This window comes from Rhamphochromis sp. 'chilingali' (assembly GCF_963969265.1).
Source record: "Rhamphochromis sp. 'chilingali' genome assembly, chromosome: 16".
Taxonomy (NCBI): Eukaryota; Metazoa; Chordata; class Actinopteri; order Cichliformes; family Cichlidae; genus Rhamphochromis; species Rhamphochromis sp. 'chilingali'.
Genome location: NC_137943.1, coordinates 26,460,523 through 26,469,692, shown reverse-complemented (window position 1 = coordinate 26,469,692; position 9,170 = coordinate 26,460,523). Strand labels below are relative to the sequence as shown.

General features: G+C 39.3%; 1 protein-coding gene across 1 annotated transcript; it reads right to left on the bottom strand.

Annotated features, from left to right (window-relative positions):
- Positions 1-181: 181 nt before the first annotated feature.
- txndc12 (thioredoxin domain containing 12 (endoplasmic reticulum)) lies at positions 182-8,834 on the bottom strand. The gene is made up of 7 exons (XM_080861790.1): positions 8,667-8,834; positions 7,559-7,619; positions 7,230-7,282; positions 4,728-4,801; positions 4,473-4,542; positions 2,606-2,689; positions 182-1,344 (listed from the first exon to the last, which is right to left on the bottom strand). Exons 1-7 carry the CDS (start codon positions 8,764-8,766, stop codon positions 1,265-1,267), a joined length of 522 nt encoding a protein of 173 aa, XP_080717916.1. The 5' UTR covers positions 8,767-8,834; the 3' UTR covers positions 182-1,264.
- Between the last annotated feature and the right edge of the window lie 336 nt (positions 8,835-9,170).

The following is a 9,170-nucleotide window of genomic DNA, read 5'->3' as shown; positions in this document are numbered from 1 at the left end:
ATTTATAATCAATTAATCTAACTTGCATGCATTTGGATTGTGGTAGGAAACCACAGGGAGAGCATGCAAACTCCACCCAAGGGTGCTCCAGCTGATTCCTGTCCTGCTATGAGACTAGTTCCAGTTTTACTTAATACAATAATAAAACCTTGTGAGGCTCAGAGTGAAATGAGTCAAAGCGTTCAACCAAACAAACTTTATTTGCACACTTGGCCGTGTTCATGTATAAAATACATCAAGACACTTCACAAATGATCCCTTCCCTTAATTCAAGAGTTTAATGAGGCCCATAAAAAATGAAGAGTGGTGTCACTTTACAAGCAGCAACACAGGAAAAACAAAAACTGTAATATAGATCATAGACTGTATAAAAGGTGGAGGCAGTTTCAGTGTCTGAAAAGTGACGCCAGAAGCACAAAGTACCTCATAACTGCTTTCTTTCTAATGATCATCAGGGGGCGATTCGAGTGGTTGCAAAAAGACCTCGGGTCCTATAGAAGTCTATGTGGAAAAGACCCTCTCCCTTGACTTTTTAAACGCTTCCTGATGAGCTGATGGTTTCAAAACCCAAAAGAAGGTGACAGCGAATAAGCTCATTGAGGCTTTAGAACAAGACTTCACTAACCAGAGCGTGGCGTCATGGTAGCTCCAGCCATCTTCCATACTGTCTATGGTTTGGATGAGTAAGTATACACAAACTGGCGGGAATAAATCAGTAATAAATCAGATGTTCAAAGCCCATGTCGTGCATGGTGAAAAGTTTCACAGACAGATAAGATACACCTACTGTAGAGGATCTCTGGAAGCACATCACTGGAGGCGTTTAAATACTTAATCGGAACTAAGGTGAAAAGTGTAGCTTCAATGCTCCTGGGTGAAAACTTTAAAGGTCTCTTTGTGTGTTTGAGAAATGAAACTTGTCTATGGCAGACGGAGCATCTTCCTAAAGTCTTGGCTTTTCAAAGGTGTGATGTTTCTAACTAACTGACAACAGATGGCAGTAAACGTGGCTAATTTGAGTTGGTTGTATCCTCTACAGACAGTAAGTACAGTATATGGCATTTAATTACATTAGGAGGAGGAGTAAAAGACAGAGAGAAATACTAAAGCACCGATTCCTATAATGGTTGGCTTCAGTCAGTGAGACAAACCCCACTGTGTGAAAAAGGATAAATATCCTAAGGGGTGGTTTGGAGGAACTTGAAAGCACAGGCTCAGGTAGAGGAAGTTTAGCCCTTACAGCCTGAAGCCCGTCGTAGCCTCCTCACAGCTCATCTCCAGTGTGACCTTGGTTGAAGGTGTCCCCTGTCAGCTTGTCCTGAGCCTCCTTCATACCGGATATAACTGAGTAGCAGAGAGGAAAGAAAGGCAGAAATAAATAAACATGAACTGCTGAAAGTTTGGAAGATATATCTGAAGTTTTGTTGTATTTGTACAGCAACAAGGCACAACCACAGTCGTCTTAAGGTGCTTTAAGATGAAGGTAAAGACCCTACAATATTATAGAAAGAGCCTTAATGATCCAGTAATGTATACCTAACTACATGGTGACAGGAGGGAAGAAGAACTCCTTTTTTAAAGGAAGAGATATTTCAGGTGATTTTACATCACATGATGGTTTAATCTTAAGTGGGCTGAACCAGTGCAACTCTGTCAGCGTGAAGAGGTCCAACTACACATTTACTCCCTGAGATGTCTTAATATGAGAAAAACTAGCTGCTGATTAATTTCTTACGTATTACTCAGTTACTTTGGTAACCATGGGGGAGGTTTTTAATCAGCAGGACAAGCTATGAAACTTACACAAATACAGTTAAACATAAAATTTATACCCTACTTCACATTTTCTAAAGCCACCTTGTTGGGTTCATATTGGAGTCTTTGCCAGGCTGATTCTGGCCCCTGGGCCTTATGTTTGACACCCCTGCAATACAGGATAGATCCATGCTTTCTTGTTGTTTATGCCAAATTGTGACCAGACCATGGCAGTGTTGTGTAATCGAGACTCATCTGACCAGGCAACGTTTTTCCAGTCTTCTGTTGTCAGATTTTGGTGAGTGCATGCAAACTGTAGCATCAGTTTCCTGTTCCTAAATAACAGGAGTTTCACCCGGGTTGGTCTTCAGTTTCTTAAATATATCCAGTCTGGTACCAACGACCTGCCACCTTCGAAGTAAATGAAATCACCTTTTCACCTCATTCTGATGCTCAGTTGGAACTTCAGTAGGTTGTCCGTATGCTTAAATGTATTGGCTTACTGCTATGTGATTGGCTGATTAGAGATCTGTGTTAGCAAGCAGTTAAACAGGTGTACCTAAAAAAACGTGTTCAGTGTAGTCTGCAGTACAGTAAATCTCATCTCTCCTCTTCTGAAATTTGTTTTTTGTCCTGTTTTCTCTCTTTTCTACCCCTCAGTTCCAAACCAACCAGGGCATCTTCTCCCTGAGCCTGCTCTTCCTTTTAAAGGGGAGTTCTTCCTCCCCACCACCAAGTGTTTGCTCATAGAGGACAGTTTGTAGGATCTTATAATATAAAGCAACCTTAAATTGGCTGTGAAGTGAATTTAATATCCCACCAACAGAGAAATGATCATCTGAACTGTTACCGTGTTCTGCATTGCTGTAAAAGTACTTGTAGTTGGGGTTCCCATTTTTGTTGTTGATTTCAGGATGGACATGGCCGAGCGGATCTGTGAAGGAAATAAAGAGGGGAGAAAAAGAAATAGTTGAAACAAATAAAACAAAAACTGTGTTTTTCATTTAATCTAAGATGTTCTTGACGAATAATTCCTCATATGATATTCTGATGTTTATTTATGAAGAGGTGGGTTTTATTAGAAAAGTCTGGGTGGTGGTGCGGTGTGGTGTAGGGCCGGGCCGGGTAGCTCAAAGAGCAGTGATATTGAGCAGCACAGCTGTTGTAGCCATACATCTGTTAATCAGCTTCTCCTTTGATGTAGCAGCATGCTGAGACCTGCCATGCTGGGCAGTTCCCAGCACAGCGCACAGCTTTTTCTTAGTATAACGTGAGTCTGTGCGTGCAGGATAAACTAATAAAGACTGCTGGCTGTCTAAATCACCGGCTTTCAACATTTTGATGATCAAGGCACACTAAAAGGGAAAAAGACATTTTTTGCCGTCCATACGTCAAAATTTCCCATCATTATGTCAAACTTTTGATGTAATTACTAAGAAAATAACTGAAAGTTCAAAACATAACTTGAAATTTGAGTTAAATTGACACTTTAAGTTGATAACTTGAAATTTATGGAGAGACATTTGCTTTAAAAGTGTTGCAAATGCATACCTTATGATCCACAAGCATAAAACTAAGATGTCCCAGTTTACACTGAGAAAGAATGCAACTTACGTCTGTGGATCTGTGCAAAGCTTTCAGTGTGAAAAATCCCAGGTGGGCCTGGGACATGATCTGTGCGTATCAGGCAATTGTGCACACGCATTTAAGGCTTTATAGTAAAAATGGTAGATGGCCTGTATTTGTATAGTGCTTTACTTAGTCCCTAAGGACCCCAAAGCGCTTTACACATTCAGTCATTCACCCATTCACAAACACATTCACACACTGGTGATGGTAAGCTACATTGTAGCCACAGCCACCCTGGGGCGCACTGACAGAGGCGAGGCTGCTGGACACTGGTGCCACCGGGCCCTCTGACCACCACCAGTAGGCAACAGGTGAAGTGTCTTGCCCAAGAACACAATGACCTTGGGGCTCGAACCGGCAACCTTCCGATTACAAGACGAACTGCCAACTCTTGAGCCACGATCGGCCCAGCAAGTAAGCAAGGGATGTTGCCTGTACTTTTAGCCTTTGGATTCTTTGGATAGACGCATTTTTTAAAAAGTTTACGTGGATTGGAGTGTGCATTTGCGAGTCCTCAAAAGTTGCTCACGTTTGCAAATTTTAGTTCACGCTTCCTACCCATTTGTAACACTTTTGAGGCAAATTTCTCTCCATCTAAATTTTGACTTATGGATAGCAAAAATATTTTTGCAGTGGCTGAAACAAGCTTCCACACCTTTTACAGCCTGTCTGACCTACAACAGGGTCATGTCAACCTCTGGTTCAGATCTGATATATCTTCTCGGAAGGAATGTCTGGCCAAATTATTCTTTTTAGGGCAAATAAGTGCATAAAAAGTACAGACACAATTCATTCATAAACTTTTGAGTTTATGTGTAGAACTGCAGGAAGTTCAACCTGCCCATTAGGTCTTTTTTAAACATTTCCCAAAGAGAAGTGGATGAGACTTGTATGACAATATTGTTTAGAAACTTTTCGTTGTATTATTTATAACAATACTAACTTTGTCTTTAGTTCTAAAAACTTTCTGTTTTCTGATAATATAATGTAACCTGGACCAGAAAACTATTACTATTACCACTAACTGCACAAGGAGTCACTCCTCAAAGATGTTTACATCAAGGCTGATTACGCCCCCGCTTTCCTACCAAGGAAAAGAATCCGAGGAATGTATCCCCCATCTGGGCTGAAGGCTTCATCCTTTGGCTCCTCTTCATCCTGTTAAAATGAGAGATTAGTGGAAACAAATCCAAAAACAGCCAATGTGTCAATTCTGACTTGTAGCATGACGATAAAACAAGAAATAAAAGGGAACAAAAACTTGATAGTTTTACATCAATACACTGAAATAAACAGAAAATATAAGAAGCAGCTGCTTTAAGGTGCTTTCAATATATCCTCACCTCCAGGTTCACCATTACAAAGTTGTGTGCCAGTTCAGAGATCTCCTTGGATTCAGCAAACTTGGGCTTCAGTGCTGATTATAAAAACAACAACATAATAAGGAGGTTATTTTACACCACAATCAAATGCAAACCAACCAGAGCTTTTATATTTACAATGAAGAAACTTAAATAATTAAAAGCCTCTGTTGTTCTTTAGTTTTAGAATTAAGACATTCCTTTAAGTAAAAAAATAAAACTCAAATTTTCAGATCTGCTGAATTCTCATGTTACATTTCACTTGTTACTGAAAATAGTCACTTTTTCCAACAACCCTTCCGGTTTTTGTCATTTCCTGATTGCTTTGTTTGTCCCAATTTTCCACATTACACATCTGGCTGAGATCCAAAGACGGGCTTCCTGATTAACAACAACACTGTAGCCACGATTTGGATCATTTTAAAAAGCTGATAAAAACAGTTGATTCTGCTTTCAACAGAAATATTTTTCCATGAATATATTTTCTGTGACATTGAAATTGTTAAGCAATATCCTAAGTTAATTAAACAAATATAAAACTCAATTTCAGGCATTGTAGATCGATTTCATCTCCAACTTTTGTCATTCTTGGACTTTACAAGAGGGGCCTTGCATGACTCAGAATCATCCTTGTTTAGCTCCTTAGTTCATCTTCTGTCTGAAAGGAGCTGGTTTAGCTCATCTACCTTTAAGGCGACTTTCTTCTGATTGGCTGTTCATCATAAACAGACCCCAGGGTTTGAGCAGATGCACAGATTTAAATACCTGGGAGTCCACATACACAAACACCTGACATAAGCAACTAACATCACTGCGGTTTTAAAAAGGCCCAGCAGCATCTGTACAGCTTCAGGTGTTTAAGCATCTCTGCATTGCTACCTTACAGGTTTTCAGGAGCTTTCTGGCAGGCTGCTAAACCACTGGTAACATGCCCTGCACTAAAAAAGCAGCGCTTTAGGGGCGTTTTAAAGTATCCATACAACAGCCTGTTCTCGCAGACAACACAACATGTTCATTTTTGTTCATGAGCCACAGATCTAAAGTTTAACATACTAAATTCTCAAATGTCCACATTTTAACACTTAATGAACCAGTCAATTACAAAAAAATGTGATATCTTAAGAGGTGTAAGCGTAATTTCAACACCTTGTCCTGGTTGTTCAACAAAGTGAAGCTACTATTATTACGTGTACATAAATTTACTGATCATAAAAGCTTCACGTGTACAGTATTTGATGACTCAGACAACTTGTCTAAATTTTAACCCTTTTATGTTTAAATGTTTTCTGTAAAAAAATATATATATATATACCGTAATTGTCGGGCTATAAGCCGCTACTTTTTGCACAAGCTTTGAACCCTGCGGCTTTTAGTCAGGTGCGGCTTTTCTATGGATTGTCCATGAGCGGATTTGTTTTGTTTGTTCCGCTGTTGTACGGCACTACGTTGCCTGGCGGAAGGATCGGGGTTCAAGAGTGGTATGTTGGTCACATGTCCATCCGCCAGGCAACGTAGTGCCGTACGAAGTAGCGCGAAAAACGAACTTCAAAGTAGCACTACGCGTTCAGCTGGAGGCGTGGATGATGAGCGGCGATAAACTTGCGAAAAGCAAGTTATGCCCAACTCCACCATTGGATTCTGACAGCGTGGAAAAGTGTGAAAACATCCACGATCACCAACGGATTTCGAAGGGCTGGACTGCTGCATGATGGAGAGGAGGACACCGCCACGGGGGTGTTCGACTCTGACACTGACAACGAGGATTTCTTTGGTTTTGAAAGTGACAACGAAGGAGAGAAGCGGAGAGTGGATGACGAAGCCATCCTGAGCCTGTTCGTTTCCGACACTGGAGAAGAGGACTTTGGTGGTTTTAGTGCGCAGGAAGAAGAGAAAGATGGTGGTGAATGACTGACTTTTCTTCTTGTTAAAGCCGTGTCACTGCACCTGAGCCTAAAAGGTAGTCCGAATCTATTTTTCTGGTGTGCTGTAGGTTACTGTTATGTACTACATTTGTTACTCATTTATGAAGCACAGTACATGTTTTGTACTTGTAATTACCGCTACTTGTACATATACCTAAAAAGTTATGCAAATATGTACCCATAACTTGTTTTTCAAAATATTAATAAAAGTGATGTCTCCAAACAGCCATCTCTTTCCTGACAATTCGCTTTGTGCATATTCTCTTACATATGATAAGTCAACATTGAAACACCTGCGGCTTTTGGTCAGGTGCGGCTAATGTATGTACAAAACAGGATTTTCCCCTGATTTTAGCTTGTGCGGCTAATATTCAGGTGCGCTCTGTAGTCCGGGAAATACGATATATTTAAGCAGGAAATATGCAACATTTCTGGCTTTGATTCTCTCTTCAAAGTAATGTCAATCGACTAAATTCAAAAATGTTCACCATGATTTTAATTACACCTAATGTGGCGTATTTTTACGTTATAGAAGAGATTTTTCGGTGGAACATTATTTTACCTTTGCAGGCTCCACACCAGCTCTTGTGGATGATGACCATGATCGGCAGCCCGCTGTTAATTTAAACACATTTAAAAGTGCATCAAAACCAAAATTAAACTCATGCTGTTCCAAACTGAAAACTCCTCACACTGCTCCATGTTTTTAAAGTCTGAAATTGCCACACATGAAAAACTACACCCGCTCGTTGACAACTTGTCAATCTGCTCCTCTAACCAGGACAAAAATAGATATATGCGTGGGGGGTTTTAACAGCTGCCTCGGGCTAATCTTTGCACAAAAGGCTCTTTGGCAGCATTTCAGGAAGTGTTTGTAATATTTTAGCTCACCTGGCTTCAGCTTCTTTCTTGGCATCTTCCAGCGTCCTCCAGTGGATGTGATCACCGAATCCTGCAGGCAGAGACAATCAATGAGCACACCCACACTGTGTATCTGGTATTGTGTTGCACACCAGGGTGTGTTCGCCCTAAATACTCAATCAATAGATAGGGGTATGAGGAAACTCTGGCAAATACTACTGAATGGCAAGTTATTTGATATTAGTCATATAAAAGTCGCTGGCTAGATAGTGCTATAGCAAACAGGGCTGAAACAAGGTACTTTATACAGCTACTTCACCAATAATAAAAGTAGTAGTAGCTTATTACTAGTAGTACTATTAATAAGCATGAAATACATTTTAGATAAACAAAAATAAAGTGGCAAATTTACTAAAGAAAAAACTATTAAAATTAAAATCTGGAAAATTTATGAGGAAAAAATGTAAGAAAAAAATGGGAAAACTGAGAATTAAAATGTGGCGAATTTATCAGAAATAAACCGGCAAAATCTGCAAGAAGAAAAAGCTGTTTGATAAAAAGACAAAAAACCATTTTATTTAACATCCTCTTTATTTTCTACTCTTTCTACTGCTACTTCTGAATAATTAAGATGGCAATCAACGGATTAATCATTTGTTTCAGTACTAAACTTTAATCGCATTCACTAGCTTGTTTCTTTTAACGCCCACTACTAATTACATTCATACTGTACAACTTTTTTTTCCAATCAAAATGAACAACATTCATGTAGGCATATTTTATTTAAGCATATATCTCATCTTCCTGTGTTCTTAGCGAAAAACATTTTAATTTGAGTGAGTATAATTATAAGTTAATACAGTAGTAATGAAGAAATCGTTAAACTAAAAGGAAAATTCAGGTCTGTAGAGGACTTAAAGCTATAAAACAACTCGGCTAAGCTGACCAGAAAAACTACAAATTATGTCTGCCCGACAGAAACACATGCTTACACCTGCTCAGTAAACCAGGACACGGATATTAGGTTTCAGGGTGAAAGACATCTGGCTCTGCTCTGCTCTGCCACTGATGACAATATCAATGAAGCTACACAAAGATCCTGCTTTAAATCAATCATTAACTCCAGATTTAGACTCACCTCTCCCGCTGGTGGCTTCCACAACCTCCTGGAAACACGATAAAGAGATTAAAAGCTGAAAAACTGAGAAAAGGCCGAAGTTTAGCAGAGAGGTTTGCATTTTGAGTGCTTTTCCTTGTCAAAATGCGGACGGGAACAGCTAATAGCAGTGACCGATAGTTAGCCAAGTGACCCGGATGTATAACAGCCGCGTTTCATAATAAAAGCTGTGCACAGGAAAACCTGGTTTTGTTTTGTTTTTTAATAAATATATGTTACAATTCTTCTTTCTTTCTTTCTTTCTTTCTTTCTTTCTTTCTTTCTTTAATAAAAGAAAATTTACAATTTTCTGTTTATTTGCCTAGATTATTTAGTTTTCCATGGTCCCTTTGAATGTTCACTTCAGTCAGAAGTTTAAATCTGCTTTTACAAATCGACGGGATTTGAACAGTTATTTTTCCAGAGTTGAATGATTGTACAACTTACATCTTTAATGACTATAGGAAATGAGAGTTGTTTGCACAA